The sequence below is a fragment of the Oreochromis aureus genome, linkage group 22, assembly GCF_013358895.1.
Source record: "Oreochromis aureus strain Israel breed Guangdong linkage group 22, ZZ_aureus, whole genome shotgun sequence".
NCBI classification, from domain to species: domain Eukaryota; kingdom Metazoa; phylum Chordata; class Actinopteri; order Cichliformes; family Cichlidae; genus Oreochromis; species Oreochromis aureus.
The window spans coordinates 29,589,239-29,606,912 of NC_052962.1; the positions used below are offsets into that span (position 1 = coordinate 29,589,239).

Sequence of the window (17,674 nt, forward strand, 5' to 3'; positions counted from 1 at the left end):
TGATGGTCCCTTGTCTCATGTCAGTGTTGCTAGTTTTGCTTCCCCTTGGTGTTGTCATGTTTGATTACTCCCAGCTGTCCTCTCCTCCTGTGTCTCCCTTGTTATCCCTCAGTGTATTTAAGCCCTGTGTTTTCCTTGCTCTTTGTCGTGTTGTACCCTCATTTTGCTGTGTGTTTTTCCTCCGTGTTTCTTAGTTTCTGGTTCTTGAGTCCAGTTTTGTTCCTAGTTTCATGTTCAGATTTTGGTTTGTTTTTGTGAAGTGTATTTTATAAAAGGTTTGTTCAGCATTAAAGCTGCTGTTTTTAGTTTTCATTCTGTGTCTGTGACTCCTGCAATTGGGTCCTCTCCTGCCTGCCACACAGCACACCATGACAGCTCCAGTCTTTATTTTTGTGAAATATTTGGACTGAACCCTTCAGACCACTCTCTTTTTTTGTCCCTTCAGTCTATTACAGTTTGTAAAGCTTTTTAAAAAACAGACTATTTTTCAGTATTTTTAATCATCTTATTGTAATCAGTAAATCAAAGCCCCTTTTTAAATATTTATTGTTGTAACAGACCTGGAGCTTTGAGCATTTCTCTCAGTGGCCTGTTGTTGACAGCAATGTGCTGTCCAACGTGTACCAAACTATCATAGTTTTGTTTAAATCAGGTGATTGTAGAGACCATGTGATGAGTTTTATGTTTCAGCTCTTCATCACTAGGTTTCTTTTGTTGCTTGTTGATAGCTACCAAAATGATCTGGTTGAGGTGCAACTTGCTAAGGAACATTTTACCGAATATTAGTGGAGGTGTGTGTGTATATTTGAGTCTGAATCCATACTTTGATGTAGATTAGAGAAAATCCAACCAGTTCTTCATTTTAAAGTCATTAAAGATGGATGCTGTACAATCGTTCCATGTTGGAAAAAGAATAGTTTGAAGAAATAATTAAAAGCCCCCAAATTAACACGATATTCATGCCAGTGATGAGTGTATGTAAACTTGACCACAAATTCTAAAAAGAAGTCTTGGCATGGTGAGCTGTTGTCTATCTTCAGTCTTTTCAAAAATAAATAATTGTGAGAACTTCATGTTTCAAAGTTTCGGAAAAATGCTGAAGGACGAATAGGAGATTTTTTTTTTTCTGCTGCATGCTTTAACATTTGTTTTATTGTAACTGGATTCACATAAAAGTACTTATTCTGAGAAACATTGAAGTCTCTTTATGTAGTTTAATTTAACTTTCTTACAGGCAAAATTTTCAGATTTTTCAGATATTGATCTGCCTCATCAGTGTTTGCCTCATCAGTGTTTGTTTTGACTCCAGGCTCATTTGTCTTTAGATGTAGTACTTTTCTTTAATATAGATACACAAAACATATTTGGTTTCAAAAGACTGTGCAGCAGACAGTTCAATAACACATTATCCAGCAAATTATTTCTGTAAAAAACAATTTCCCTGGTCGCATTACACTTTTAGCACATAATACATGAATAAGAAAATAAAGCACAAAATAATCATTCACATTTATTTCTTTATAAACAGTGTCTATAATTTTTTTTCTTTAAACATTTCTGAATGCAAGCTTTAAATGTTTGCAGCATTAGCTTTGGAAAAATTGTCTCAATGTGTCCTTTACTTCCACTGTCCTTTTTTTTTTATGCTGAACTGAATTTTAGACACACACAGCCACAGCTGCTTTCTCACAAATACTTCTAAAAGTTCTTTTGCAGGAATTATCAAACCAAAGCATTATCTCCCAGTGCCCCATCATCGCACAGTCCTCTCCATCAGGATCTTCCACGGGATAACTATTTGGCTCGCCATCGAACCAAAATGTCAAGCTATGGGATGAAGAACAGAAAGGGCATTAACTGTAAAAGTTAAAGTTGAACTTTGATTTTGAAAATGGACAAAGTCAGAATTTGTTCAATTTTTTTTTTGCCACGACTGCATGTCATAAAATCTGTTTCCTTTTTTCCACGGTTTGTGTTTTGTCCTGGTCCTGTTGTTTCTTCTCTCTCGTTGCTTTCTGCTTACGTCCTCACTGTCACTGAGTCCCATTAATAGATGATTGCCTGATTGTTCTTAGTGTGTTTTGATGCATGTCTGCATATATATATATGTGTGTGTGTGTGTGTGTGTGTGTGTACTGAATCAAACCTTTCATTCAGTGGTGATCCGTCCACCCACAGCCATCTGCCCTCTTCTGCTGAGTCTGTCAGTCCGATCCAGAATTTTTCAGTTTTTGTCTGCAAGAATCTCTAAACAGGAACATTTGATCAAATTATTTTGTGAAACTTTCTGTTCTGGGATGATGAAACAAGAGGGTGAGAACATGAACCTGCAGCAGTGTTTTATACCTGCTCCTCACTGCTGTCTATCTTAACCAGGTCTCCTCCTTTAGTCCTACATTCAGTTCTGCTCTCATTCCAGGAGGAGGAATTGGTGGAGAAGTAATAGCACTTTCCTCCATGTTGCTCCCAGCCATCTTCACATTTATAACATGGATCATCTTTGAAGAGATTACATCAAACACTTCATTCAGGTGGAAGAAATCACTGTTCACGACTGACCTGCAGTTACAATCTAACGTACTGTTTGTGTCAGTCCATCAATGTTTCTTTAATCAGAGGACAAAAAATATACCAAAGAAAAAATAGAAAACTTACTCATAGTTATATCAGGAAGTTGTGGGGTTGTAGTCGGTATCGTGCTGTGTGATTGTTTTACTGTTATAGAGAAGAGATGAAGTTTTTAAAAAAATATTTGCAAAATTTTCAGCAGGATCATCTATTTTTGATTTGGCAGCAGCAGGATGCTCCTTTGATCCTGTTTCCTTAATCAGAGGATAAAAAACACGTCAAAGACAAAATATAAAACTTACTCATGTTTATTTCAGGAGGTTGTGGGCTTGTAGTTTGTATTGGGCTGCACGTTTGTGTTACTGTTATGAAAAAAAAGGAATAAAAAATATGATTTTCATAGATTTTTCAGGCAGGAGGATGGTCCTTGTGTCATGCAGCTGTATATTTGTTTATGCAATTGTTTTCTGCAGATACAAATGTGTTTAAATTCATAACGTACTAATTTTTACTTCAGGCTCCGGGCATGAGGGCTGCACTGTACTACATGGTTTGATTTCAGGAGGTCTCTCTAAAAAACAAAAAACAAATTAAAAAACAGGCTTAAAAACAATTGATAGGTTTATAGCTTAACCCTATTTGCTGGAACGTTGAAGGCAATGTAATTACACAGCAAGCAAGACACGAGTAGTCAACATCCTTTATGTTTCTCGTGCACGGGAGAGAACTGGACAGGTGCCTTTCCTTCGCTTGACCCCAGTTGCTCTCGTCCACTCCCCCGTAACACTGCTCTTTTATTGTGGTTACATGAATATGCATAGGTTCATTAACATATGACATCTTATATAGGTATACATGTGAACAAAGAATTGTGTGTGTGTGTGTGTGTGTGTGTGTGTGTGTGTGTGTGTGTGTGTGTGTGTGTGTGTGTGTGTGTGTGTATCTGTGTGTGGGGGTCAAACTGTGACCCCAGGAAGACTCCCCAGAGCCGTCCATCTAAACAAAAGGCACTTAGCCTAAAACAGTTTATCCTACCATAAAACAATAAGACAAGGTACGACCTCTCGAATGCTCCTAAAATGTGGGTGTGAAAGTCAGAGAGCTCTGGAATGCACACAAAGCTTGCAGACTATTAAGGATCAAACCTCTACCAATCTACACCTAATTATAAAACTCTAAGAATATAGAAGTAGATATTTCTAAGCATAAATGGCAATAAACAATACAAATCTAACATTTCCCCCCTTTTGGCAATTATGCTAGAAAAGTCCCCAGTTATGATCACCTCATGCCTGACAGTGTCAATGCAACCATTTTTATACTCAGCATATGTAAACGTATACAGTCTGACAAATGTATTAGCAGTTATCCAATTTCTCATTGATCTCATTCAATGGTAAACTGCATCCTACAAGTGAACAAATGAATTGTTAAAGGTCAAAAGAGAAATTAACATTTTCAAAAACACTCCAGCTTGGTGGTGCTCCTCCACAAGACATGTAAATCACACGTCTCTCTGCAGAGTGGTTTAAGTTCTGCAGGGCGTCATAAATGTGTCTTCCAGTTGTTTCCATCACTGTCCATAGGATCAGAGTCCAAATGTATGTAGAATAGACATTCAAACATACCAGTTGAGTTTGTTGTTTGTCAACATCTTGAAAGCTGCAGACCTCTTCAGCACTCTAGTTTTATGGCCTCTACCAACCCCCATCACCTCACTTCAGGCCTCCGTCCCGTGGGGGATACATATCCTCCATTGTCCATCCTCTGCAGGAAAACCCTCTGTGGAACGGGTGCTGGATCCAGTTATCTTACTGCTGTTATGATCACAGCAGTCTTCAGTGTGCCATCGTATGCACAGTATAGTGACACAGCATTAGGTGACGGTCATAGGAAACTGCTGTCATCACCACCATAGCTTCTGGCTCCTGTGCTTTTCACAGAATCATGATGCCATTCTTGAACTCCCCCCGCTCTGTCGGTGGAGCTTGGCACGCTCCCCTCATCCTTCAGGTGCCCATCTGTCGTCCACAATCTCCTCTGTTGGCCTCTGGAAATCCCCCTTGGCACAGCTTTCATTCCAACGCAGCTTCGTGGTCCTTGCTGTGGCTGTGGAATCTGATCTCCCAATGGGCCCCAAACAGCTCGACCTTTGACCTCAACCACTGCCTGGACTGTCCGCTATGCCTGGAATGGGTTGCTTCTCACTGGGCCTCTGAAGATTTCTCAGGAGATTCCTTTCAGCAATACTCTGACTGCTGCACCTGTATTTCCTTGCTAGGAGGAAAAAACTTCTATCTGGAAAGCATGTAAACCATCATCAAACCACATTCTTTAGTTCAGTGAGCTTCACTTATAGGCCATCAAAGCCTCATCTGAACATGGATGCACCACTTGCATAGGTTTAATACCCGTAAATGAACTGTTAATCACACAAAAATCATAAAAAACATAGTTTAGAAAACATAGAAAACATAGTTTTATGTAATTCATGTAATTCTGGACCCCTCCTCTTGACGCATGGACACTCCCATGAGTCAACTCATCAAACCTAGATTCCTGTCTGAAAGAAAAAGGTTAGCTAGATCATGTCCCAGGCAACATCATGGCATCTCCTCTGGAGCAGCGCCGTAACCCTGCAATAAAAGATGTTAGTGTGTTTTGCATAATAAGTTTGCTTCACATCTGGCTCTGCCTGGAGCCATCATACACACCATCATGGCCTGGAAAACAAGATCTGGAAGTGAAATCAAACTTCACACTTAGAAACAATTGTATCATAAGAGTAATAAAGCATTCAGCATCAGCAGGACAAGTATCATGTGCAGGTTTTCTCAAATCAGTAAACTACAATTATTGGCATAATTTGCCTCAGACATGGATCATCCCATGTACTCAGTTAACATTAATGTAATCGGTGACTTCCCTTAAGCAAAGTCACTCCACTTAACTATCACTAGGAGCTCAGTAGTGGCCAGCTAATGAGCCCCATATTAAACTATTCCACAAACACTACATCTCTTATTTGCTTTCTCATGTTACTTGTCCGTCTCTGCTGAATCCTCTACATGCACTCTTAGGAAAACAAACATTAGCAACACACATGGACAATCCTGAAGGTCAGGCACAAATTGACAGTGAGGGGTCTGACAAATGCTTTTGCCATGATGTAATCTGTAATTTCCACAAAGCATGCTGATCAGTGTGATTTTCAATGATTGAACTGTAGTAGAGACGAGCAAACATATTGGTACATCTGAGAAGAGAGAACTTTTGTTATGAAAATGATTTTAATCTTTTACACATGATTGCATTTGAGCTTATTAAAGAGCTGTGGCTCCTGGTCAAGTGAAGGTCAGAAACTCTTGGCAGGCGTTAAGGATCAGCCAATACACGGTGAGGAGGACAGGAGCTCTGAAAGGAATGGCAACACACCTGCTTACATGACATACGCCTGGATTACTTATATTCTCTAGAGTTAAGATTTAAGTTTTTATCATTTATACCTTATATCTGTTGAGTAAGTTTTAAGTTTCAGTTCAGTTTGAGTAAGTTTCCTTCATGGTTCGAGTGTGACATTTAGCCTAGAAATCACACAGAGTTCAGCTGTGTATGTGCACAGGCCTTATGTCTGGCTAAGACGAGCAGTGTGAGGCAAAGGTGCAAACGGGTCATGACACATACATAGCCTACACAGCAGGCGCCCACACACACACACACACACACACACACACACACACCATAACAGATCTATTTTGGTAGGGCAGAAGTGGAGATGTATTTTTGCTGCAAATGCAGAATTGTGCCAAGTACTTAGAGGAAGTGCAACTGATGTCGAGACAAGAGGCGTAATGTTCTTTAAACCATGTTAAAGTTCACGGAACATTTTGTGGTTTAAGTGACGTAAGCTGTACCTTGTCTATTTTTGCAAAAGAGGGGGGCTTTGTTATTGTACCCATATAAAACCTTTGTTTAATCATCGTGAGTTCAGTTCGAATGCTGACTTTGCCCAGCTTCGGACTCCACGCGTGTAATCAATAAATCTTTGCTTTGACCACATCTTCCGGACCAGAGTTGTTATTTGCTTGTGAGCCCTCCGTACTCCTTTTCTCCAACTTTTGAACCTTAACATTTGGGGGCTCGTTCCGGTGGTTGGACAGAGGAGAAAGCCAGGGAGGCGCTGGACAGGGTCCGAGGTGGTCAGGCGGACAGACGGAAATCAGTGGTGGAAGTGAGGGGACATTCGCCGGCGAATTAAAAAAGGTAAGACACTACCTGTTGAAGTGAATTTCCAAAAAGTGTCAGATTGAACACGACAAAATTAGAAAGTCTACTCACTGAAAGTTACTGATGAATGTCTGTTTTGATTTGATTTTGATTGTAATCTCATGAGCATATCGGTTGAAATAAGGATAATGAAATTAATAAAGTGTAGTACTGAGAGAATTTTAGTGTGGTAGGGAATTTGATTATTGTGTGGGGTGAAGCCCCGTTGGTCATTTGATCTACGTGTGATGGTCAGTTCGTGGGTTCAAGTCCCTTATGTCCACAACGGGAGATCTGCCTCAATCTTAATCCTGCTCTGGATGTAGATTGTTGTTTTAAATTATTATAAATTTTTCTAGAACGACAGCGGCGTCTGTTAAGAAGCGCATTTTCTCCTTGGTAACGCTTGCGCTAAGGCAGGACGCTGACCTTAGACCTACTAGGACAGTAGGGATAGTACCGTCGACAGCGGGGGAGAGGTTGGGAAACTCCGAAATTGCTGGGGGTTCAAGTCCCCTATTCTTGCGCTTATTTGGCTACCTGTAAATTAAGTTAGGACTAGATATTTGGACAGGCCAGTTCGAGTCTGGTCTGCTGGATTGGTCGTAAAAAACCTGAGGTTTACCCGTTCGAGTCGGTTATGGTAAATTTTCGAAATTGGTAGGAGCTAAGAGGCCTAAAAAAAAAAAAAAAAAAAAAAAAAAAAAAAAAAAAAAAAATCTGTGCAGTTGTAAAAATAAAGACGTCTCTGTAAGATAATAATATAATGGTAAGAAATCCTCGGCTGAAGGGAGTCTCTGTATCAGCCTGCTGACTTCTATTTTTAGATGGTGTGTGTTTATGTAAATGAGGAGCAGTGACGCTCATAGTGACTATCGCTTTCGGTTTCGAGTGGAGTGAATGTGTAACTATTGTTTGAAAAATTTCGCTAAGATGTCTGTAACGAAGAGGTTGGTTTTGTATATTACGAGAGGATAAATAGAGTTGAATTAATTGTGGTGAATGTGTGATCAGTGACCGAGCTTAAGGGTCACCGTTTAAGTGTGTGAGTGCGTGATGAGTTTGACTGAGGGAGAGAATGCTCCAGCTCTGTGAGTTATTTTCAGATAACCTGTGTCTATGTAAATGAAACGGCTGCTAACGTGAGTGCACGAAGGAGTTTGAACAGTTGTTTAATAAAGAACGTGGCTGCGAAATCCCTAGAGTTTTGGGAAGTTTATAGAAAGTGTTAGGTATTGCTGAATGCGTGTATTTAAAATGCTGGTTTTGTTTATTACCATTTTGTGAGTAAAGTCTTAATTTTTGACATGAGTGTATGACTGTTTTGCTGAGTTTTGAGATAGAATATGAACTGTGATTTGATTTTTCTTAAGATAAAAAGGATGTTTGTTTCTGGATCTTGTCAGATTGAATATTCACGTACGGGGAGTGTTATTCATATGAGATGCATTTGTTGGGCTGAAACACCGGAGAACCATTATGGTTTTACCGTGTCCGCAGATATAGGGAGGTCAGAATTAGAGTTATTTAGCTTTCTGTTTCGTAGTTTCCTGATATTCCGGTGCTTGGAAAAATACATTGAGACACACGAAAGAGACCCAGGTGAAGCTGCCACTGCGTTTTTATCGTTCTGCCAACATGCCTTTAGTCCCTTTGACATAGAGTACCACTGGACCGGGTAACGGATGGTGAAAGTACGAACATATGCAAATGAGTTGGCCGCTGTGAAACGCACAAGGATCTCTGTTTTGGTTTAAAGTGTTTTTGAGGTCATAAGCATGATTTATACATATTGTTAACTGACTGTAAATATTACGTTGCTTTGTTTGTATGGGGATATACATGGGGCTTTGTTTTATTGCTGCAAGGATGTTATTGATGAGCTGGGTTTGGAATATTGTTCTTGTGATGCAAAGCTGGATGTTTTGAAGTTAAAGCTGTTTTAATTTAGGCAACACATAACGGGTGATATTGACGTTTGAGTTTTTTGTGTTTTTACCTGAGGCTTAAATAAACAAATAAGTACCTTTGAGAAACCCGGTCAAATTTTACTGTGCATAATAACACATGGTACATTTAAGTATAACTCACTGCGGCCTATGCTGTAGAGATGGGACTGATTATAAAAAAAAAAAAAAAAAAAATTGATGACCTTTTGAGATTAAATTGTGAAGATAAGATAAAGTACACAAAGCTTAATCGGATGATTTGAGTTTGTTAAGCACATGGCCATATAATAATGTTGGGCTGTAGCATGCTGACATATCAGTAGAGAATTGTTAAAGACGAATGAGCTGTCTTGACCCAGAGAAAATGGAGTGGTCGTCCTGTTAGGATTGAATGATACTCCGGCTCGGTGGTCAAGTTCAGACATAAGCCTTAAGCAATCATGAGCCACTAATAAGCGTGACAGATTAATAGATATAAAATTACAGGATTGAGGTTAAAAAAAAAAAAAAAAAAAAAAAAAAAAAAAAAAAAATCACAGTGAAATGAGCACGCAATAAAGTGGACTTATTAGCAGTAGAAGAGTTATACAATAGAGGGAGTTGGTGTTAATTTACCAGTAAAAGCAAAACAAAAAAAATAACATAAAATAAAAACGGGTTGGTTGGTTGAAATAATAAGGTTTAAAAGTGAAGAGTGTTAATCTGGATTTGAGGTTTATATAGGGAACAATCAGCTGGAAAATAACCGAAATGCTGTTGAGGCGTTCTGTAAAGTGGATATTTCACTCGTGGAAGGGTGTTTGAAATTAACTGTGTTTGCCATGGAGAAAGCGGAGAATGCCCGTATGAAGTGTCCATATCCGCAACAGTTGAGTTAGATGATTTGGATGAGTATGTAAATAAATGTTTGCTATTGTTTATGGGATTAATGGAATTGGCGGACAATGAAAATAACCGGGGTGGGTGCCATCTAACGCAGGGCGGAGTTTCTTGTCTCGCTGGTGGAAGCGGCAGAGATGGGTGCCGAGTTTGACATGCTTGGATGAGGGCGTGTAAAGGTGGAACCCGGGTCAGAACAGATGAAGTGTGTTGTGATGAACGGGTGGTCAAGTCACGGATGGCTTATGATAAGTTGGGTTAAACTCTGTGTGTCACCAAGCAGGAGAAGACGAGGAAGCGGCTGTCAGAGTGGCGAGACGGGTTGTGGAAACCGAAAGTGAAGTACAACAGAGTAACTGAGGAGGCGGAGCTAGAAAGCGTCATAGGAGGAGGTGAGTGAGTGTGTGGCAGAATGGGTGACAGGGCGACCTCTGGTGAAATAAAAGGGTATAAGCCCTTGAAGGCTCAGCTTGAACAGCTGAAGAAAGCTGTTCGACTGGCTAATGCTGGAACATTAAAAGCGGCTGAAAAAGAATGTCAGGTTATGGAGCTTGAGGTAAGTAAGCTCATCACATCTCAACAAAAGAAATTGAGTGATGAAATAGCTCTGAGCTTGGTGTTTCAAGCTGAAGGAAAAGATGTGAAGAACAACTGAAGCAACTGGAAGAGGAGTCTGTGGGTCACTCAGTGAATAGAAAGACCAAGGCAGAAATGAAGGACCTCAGAGAAGTGCATGACAAGTGCTCTAAGTGGTTGTTTTTGTGGAATGCCATAAAATCTTGGATGAAGGAGGATGACACGGTCAGAGCAGGGGATATGGTGAGTATAATGGCTTCAGTAAAACAACTAAAAGAGGAAAATAAGAAGTTGGAGGAGCAAATGAGGAACTTGACCACAAAAACAGAGGAACCTGATAGACCCTCAACACCCAAAATATACCCATGGGCTAATTTAATGCCAAGTGCCCCACCCCCACCCTATGTCATGCCGGTGATGACTTTGGATGGAGGACAGGTGCGTGGGCCTAAAGGACAAATAGGAACAGTCCTGGGAGGAGTGGTGAATGTTGAATACACTGGTGGACACATAAGGAGACAAGAGGAAGAAGTAAGAGCAGGGGGCGTCAGCCCTTTAGTGAAGGTGGGAGACTGGAGGCCTCAGCTGCAGATGAAGGCCCAACCTCGCCACCAAGGGGAATTAGGAGTGATATGCTGACGCCGTCCGAGGAACACCTGTTGGATCAGCTAAGACAGGACAGACAGGAGGAGGGATGCACACCCGAGAGGAGGCGGCCCACGATGGAGCTGGGAGCCCGGCCCAAGCACAAGGGATCGCCAGGTCCGCAGAGGGAAGGACAGGCCCAGATGAGGAGATCGGGTGGAGCAAAAAATGCCTGACCGGGAACGCTGGGAAGGAGAAGTGCATGGTCCTATGTATGAGGAGCCGGAGGCATTGGTGAAGGTGTTCAAAGCATTGGAACTGGCGAAGAGGAAAATGCTTAAGGACTGGTCAAAGGATAAAATAGAGGATGGGGTCTCCTGGAGTGATGAAGAGGAGGATGGCGATGAAGAGGAAGCAGCTGAAGAGGGAGAAGTTGAGTCAGACCCAGGTCCAAGCATAAGGCTGAGAAACCGCGAAGTAAAAAAGGATGAAGGCGGAAAACAGAAGCAGGTCACTGCAGGTCGGAGAAGATCAATGTTTGGGCCATCAAAGGGAAAGACACAGGTGAAGAAAAATAGAAGAGTAATTTTTGATAGGGGAGTACAGGAGGGACAACTGAATATGCCTCTGATGTCTGGTTCATGTGGTGAACCAGTGTATAGAGCATATAAAATCAGAGATTTGGAAGCATTGGTTAAACAACTTCCGCCCATTACAGAAGGAGGGGCTAGTTGGCTGAGGAAACTGACCACACTGACCGAAGCAGAGGAGCTTGCTCTCGGTGATTTTCGCGGGGTCGCTGGACGCTGCCTCCTGGGGGGAGGATTAGCTGATGTAGAGGGGCTAGCTGGCACCACTACGTATGCTAATGACCTCCCTCTTGCTGAGGTCCAAAGTGCCCTGTTTGATGCTGTTCGTGAAAAGTATCCAACACGCAACACCGGCACGATTCCTAAGATAATTTGGGACCCTAAAGACACACCAGGGGAGTTCTTAGCTAAAGCTAAGGAGCAGTGGTTGATGGAGACAGGCATTCATCCAGGTAAGGAGGGCGAAAGTCGGGCGTGGTTCCGTTCCGCCGTTCTGGCAGGACTGCCAAAACAGGTCACAGCAGACTTAGAGAAGAATCCAGACTTTGCAGTAGCAGACTCTGTGCAGTGGGAGAGGCATGTGGCGCATCGCCTCCAGCAGGAACAGGATTCGGTGAATAAACAAAAGAAAGAGCTCGAGGAAGCACAGGCTCAACTTATCAGGTTACAGTTGGGGGAAGCCCGCGACAAAATTGACAGTAAGAAAAAGGAAATGAAAGAACAAAGCAAAAATCATGGTGGCAAGGCCCAGGGCTGATCCGGTGCCTGACTGGCGGTTGGATCCGAATCTCTATCCTGATGACCGCTGGCCCGCCAATGCACCAGGGCAACGTAGACCCGCTGGGAATTGGGGGACCGGTGGTTCGCAAAGGGGGCGTGGTGGATCCGGCAGGGGCGGACTAAGAGCTCGGCCTCTGGGGTCTCCAGCTGACAATGATGGTTGGAGTGGCTGTTTCTTCTGTGGAGCGGAGGGACACTGGGCTCGAGAATGCCCTGTGAGGCCCCGTAACTGTCCACGGCGGGGCTATCAACCCCAGGCACGCGGAAACATCAGAGGAGGAGCTGCGTACAGGGGGGCGCACCAGGCTCCGAATCCCAGTGCAGCGCCTGTCGCCCAGTATCCAGTCGCTGACTGGGGCTGGGACGGGGAGCAATACTGACGCCGCCCGGAGGGACCGAACAGTGTGGGTGCGGCAGAACCCATGCTGTCGATGACCGTGGAAGGTACAGAACTACCCTTCCTGGTGGACACTGGAGCAACTTATTCCACATTGAGAGACACACCTGACTGTGCAACGCTTTCAAATAGCACAGTCAGTGTTGTGGGTTTCTCCGGGATTCGATGACTCTGCCACTGACTGATCCAGCTTTGACGCAGCTGGGAAAACAGACTTTGAAACACCGATATGTGGTGTCACCACAGGTGCCTGTAAATCTCATGGGCAGGGATCTGCTTGTGAAACTGGGAGCAACTATTATGTGTTCGGCAGACGGCCTGACGGTCTCTCTGCCAGGAGGAAAAGAATTCCCGTGCCTGGGATCGCCTTCAAAGACTCAATATCTGGTCAGAGACCCAGAGCAGGCCACAGCAGAAATATACTGGGGACGACTGGTGGAGGAAGGCATTCTGAGAATATACCAGGAATGGAGACCCTGGATAATGAGCTTGGCCGTCTACTCTGAGCCTAGAGATCCTTACCACGTCACCCTTTTTTATGATAAGGAAGAAGACGACACCTATAGGGAACAATTTGAGAGTGATCTAGAGGGAGAAACTTGGAATGTAAAAACACACAATATTTACATTGGACCAGAAGGTGTCGCCGCGGCTGTCAAATTAACGGATGAACAATTGCCCTGGTACAATGTGGGAGAGGATTCAGCCCCTCACATTACTTTGGCAGTTCATGTTGGTCATGAGGCACGAGAACTAGGGCCAATGGTCAAGCGGGCGCTGGACAACTCTTGGTGGCAAGGTACGCAAATTCCAAATGTTTGGTATGCTCCTGAATGTAAAATCTATCGTATAGTTTGTTGGTCTAACGATGCTGTGATTTTAGAACACAAAGAAATTTCCAGAACACATGGCAGAGAGAAAACAGATCATCCAGACGCGGTGGCTGAACTCCCCAAACTGCCTGACACATTGTGGTCCAGAGGGCCAACTGATGTGGGTTTAGCTTCCTGTTCACCTGTTCTTTTCGAGCTGAAGTCGGATGCACCCATCAATAAACCACAGTACAGGCACAAACCAGAGGCTGACGCAGGTATTGCAGAAACCATTGAAGGGCTGTTGCAGGTAGGGGTGTTAGAACCATCACACTCATACTGGAATACGCCTATTTTACCAGTTGAAAAACAGGGCACGGGGAAATACAGAATGGCACATGATTTGAGAGCTATTAATGCCATACTACGCACTGAAACTGTTCCTGTGCCTAACCCATACACAGCTCTCACTGCAATTACATGGGACCAGAAATGGTTCACTTGTATTGATTTGGCTAATGCCTTCTTTTGTCTTCCACTGCACGAGTCACTCAGAGACATTTTTTCATTTACATACAGAGGCAGACAGTTCAGATATACACTGCAGATTGCACTGTCCCCGGGCATTTTCAATCAGGTGCTGAAAGAAGCCCTGTCACCATGTCAATTGCCTGAGGGCTGCACATTAATCCAGTATGTTGATGACCTCCTAATTGCAGCTCCTTCCGTGGCGGCGTGTACGGCAGCCTCGCTCGCAGTGTTGAATCGACTGGCAGAATGCGGCTTCAAGGTCAGTAAAGAAAAGCTGCAGCTGGTCCGACCGGAGGTAACTTTTCTGGGCCGGGTGATTGCACACAAATCTGTGGGGTTAATGAGCACACACAGAGACCAAATTCTCACACATCCCAAACCACGAACGGTGAAAGAATTGCTTTCTTTTCTAGGGTTGACAGGTTACAGCAGACAGTTCATTCCAAACCACGCAGGTAAAACCGCCTTTAAGGGACCTGATTAAGAAAGTCGGGCTTTCGAAACCTGAGGGCTGAGTTGTCTTGGACACCGCCACAGAGTCCGCGTTCATTTCATTGAAGCAGGATTTGTCGAGGGCCACTGATTTGGCCACGCCAAATTACGATGAACCATTCTATTTGGATGTTTCTGAAACAAATGACATTGTAAATGGTGTATTGTTTCAGAAAAAAGGGGAGTAGAGATGTGCTCATGTATGTTAGCATAAAACTGGGCCCAATAGAAGCAAGACATCCAACATGCACACGACACGCAGCAGGGGTCGTAAAAATCATCCAGAAAACAGCACACATAGTAAGGGAACATCCACTGAAAGTGCTCACCACACACAGTGTAGTGGCTTATGTGAACTCACAGGCGTTCACAATGACCCCACTGAAACAACAGAGGTTGAGCAAAGTTTTAGATGCACCTAACCTGACATTCACACATGAAGGCATTAATATGGCAGATTTAATGGGGTCAGGGGAACCACATGATTGCGTGAAGAAAGCCCAGGTTGAAGAGAAAGTGAGAAAGGATCTAAAAGCGGAACCCATAGCAGGAGCAGAGGAGTGGTTCACAGATGGATGCTGCCACAGAGATGAAGAAGGACTTAAAGCAGGGTATGCTGTAGTTCGCAGAGTAGGACAGGAGTATCAGGTAATAGAGGCAGGAAGGATTGAGGGACAGCAGTCAGCCCAGAGAGCTGAAGTGATAGCCCTGATCCGAGCGCTGCGTGTTGGCCAAGAACCTGAAAGTGAACATTTACACTGACTCAGCATATGCGTTTGGAGCCGCACAGGTGGAGCTGGCTCAGTGGAAGAGAGCTGGATACAGAACTGCAACCAACGCACCGATTTGCCACAAGAAGGAAATGGAGGAACTGGAGAAAGCCCTAGAGGATCCAGATGAGGTGAGTATTGTAAAATGCAAAGGACACTCACAGGGAGACAATCCGGTGGCAAGAGGAAACCGGACAGCGGATGAAGCTGCAAAAAGGCCGCGAGGCTACAAAGGACAGAGACAAATGGTGCAGGTAACGGCAGAAGAAGAGGGGAGCACCAACACCTTGGAGGAGGTCAGACAGGCTCAGAAGGAAGCATCCCCAGAGGAAAGGGGGTGTGGCAGGCTAGAGGAGCCTGGCAGGAGGAAGGCCTGTGGAGGAGCCGGACGGACGTCCAGTTTTGACGACTAAAATGGCAAAGCAGAAGGTAAGTGAAGCTCATGGACTGGGCCACGTGGGTATAAAACAGATGGAGAAAAACTTGTGTCGATGGTGGCACCGGAATTAAGGAACATGGTACAGGAGAAGGCCAGAACATGTCTAATCTGTGGAGCACACAATCCCAAACCAGCAGTGAAACCAGAGCCGGGTAAGTTTTTGATCCCTGAGAGACCAGGAGAGGAGATTGTTATTGATTTCACTGACATGATTGAGACAGGCCCCGGTGGTGTGAGGTATTTGTTGGTGTGTGTTGATGCCTTGACCGGCTGGCCCGAGGCTTGGCCAACCCGGAAGGAAGACGCAAAGAGTGTAATAAAGTGTTTGATTAACCATTACATTCCGCGACACGGGTTTCCCGAAGGATTAGATCAGATAATGGCACACACTTTAAAAACCAGGATCTGCAAGAAGTAGAGAGAATGTTGGGAGTGCAGCATAAATTTGGGACAGTGTATCATCCCCAGTCTCAGGGAAAAGTAGAAAGAATGAATCTGAACTTAAAAAATAAGATGGCTAAAATATGCGCACAAACAGGGTTAAGTTGGGTAGCTGCACTCCCCATTGCTTTGATGACCATACGATGTTCTGTGAATCAGTCAACAGGCTTTACCCCGTACGAGCTGCTGACCGGGAGACAGTTTCCAGCCCCTTGGACAGTGGTCTCGGTGAGCAGCCCCAGAAAAGGAACAGGTCTCATGCTGAATATTTTAACGAGTTGAAAGCCCTTGTGTCCAGTTTCACAAAACAGGTGACGTGTGAGAACCCCAGAGAGAAAGGAGAGGTCCCTGACGCCAAGGCGGTGTGGCTAAAGGTCATCAAATGCAAGTGGAAGGAACCCAGGTGGACAGGTCCATACGAGGTGACAGGGCGGACGGCTACAGCGGTCCAGCTGAAAGGGAAAGGCGACACCTGGTTCCATTGGACGCAGTGTGCGGCAGCAGACGAGAGCCTAGTGGACGAGGACCCGCGCCACCGGACACGGGAGCAACAAATCTAAGAGGCAAAATAAATCCTCTCCCCGTGCAACGGGCCGATCGGTAGTCTACCCGAAAGGTCAAGCAAGAAGAACCGCAGAGGAGGAGGTCGCCGCGCCTGCAGAAAGGAGCAACCACAAACTGAGTGGCCGGAGAAGGGTAGCTGAAAAAGAGAAAAAGCAAGCAGCAAAGAGAGTCAGAAAAATCACGCTTTGTATTCTTTTATTTTTAATCATTAAATATACGCTGAAAAATGCCACGCCGTGAATTAGACCCTCATGAAGAGAGGGCACAAATTAAAATATTACTTGTTATTGTGAGTTTGATGTCTGTGATGATATTAATTATGGCCGTATGTTTGCTCGTTTATACTTTGCAGAAAAACCCAAGCGAACTGTCCGGAGGCCAGCCCACTCCAGCACCACAGGAGGGATCGTTCACCGAAACGGGGCCAAGGGTGAGAACAAAGCGTGAAATCTCGGGTATAAAGGATGGGTGTCTCAGCAGATATAAGGGGCTAGAGTTGGACTACGTTAAAGGGTCCACAAGTGCGTATATGTTTGACTTATGTGAAGTGATAGATTGCGAAGGGGTAAATAGCAGCTGGAGGGGATATGATGTGTGGATTTGTAGTCACCCTGCCATATGCACACGGGGAGGGAGCCCTCACTCCAGTCGGGGAGGTCACGCTGTCCTGGGGTCTTATACTGCAGGGCAGTGGTGTATTCCTGGTTGGGGAAATGTGGTAGGATGGACCGGAGTGGGGTGGCAGCCGCAAGTGCCTGAAGGGTTAAAAGGGATAGCAATACAGAGGGATTTTTCCACTTCTCAGAACCCCATTACTCTTTCCCTGGGTCCTTGGAATGCTCTCCCTAGGTCAGAAAGTCCGGGAGGTGTGTTTTACCTGGTAATCGGGATAGATATGGTGGGAACAGATCCGACAGGGGTAATTAGGATAAATCTTGTCAACCCAAAACCCAAGCCAGTAGGAAACGAGTCGTCCACCGCAGCACCAGAGGAACGGGAACCAAAAGCCAGGCGAGTCCTCACGGTAGATTATAC

The 17,674-nt window shown here is 44.2% G+C and overlaps 1 protein-coding gene across 1 annotated transcript in view; it reads right to left on the bottom strand.

Annotated features, from left to right (window-relative positions):
* Window positions 1-1,571: 1,571 nt before the first annotated feature.
* The window catches only part of LOC120435695 (C-type lectin domain family 4 member E-like), a 64,265-nt gene continuing 48,162 nt past the window's right edge, over window positions 1,572-17,674 (bottom strand). The window contains exons 4-9 of the mRNA XM_039605589.1: window positions 3,071-3,139; window positions 2,871-2,930; window positions 2,656-2,715; window positions 2,347-2,498; window positions 2,147-2,247; window positions 1,572-1,827 (exon numbers count right to left, since the gene is read on the bottom strand). Of these exons, the coding sequence (XP_039461523.1) occupies window positions 1,659-1,827; window positions 2,147-2,247; window positions 2,347-2,498; window positions 2,656-2,715; window positions 2,871-2,930; window positions 3,071-3,139 (611 nt within the window). The 3' untranslated portion in view covers window positions 1,572-1,658. The remainder of the gene's footprint in view (window positions 1,828-2,146; window positions 2,248-2,346; window positions 2,499-2,655; window positions 2,716-2,870; window positions 2,931-3,070; window positions 3,140-17,674) is intronic.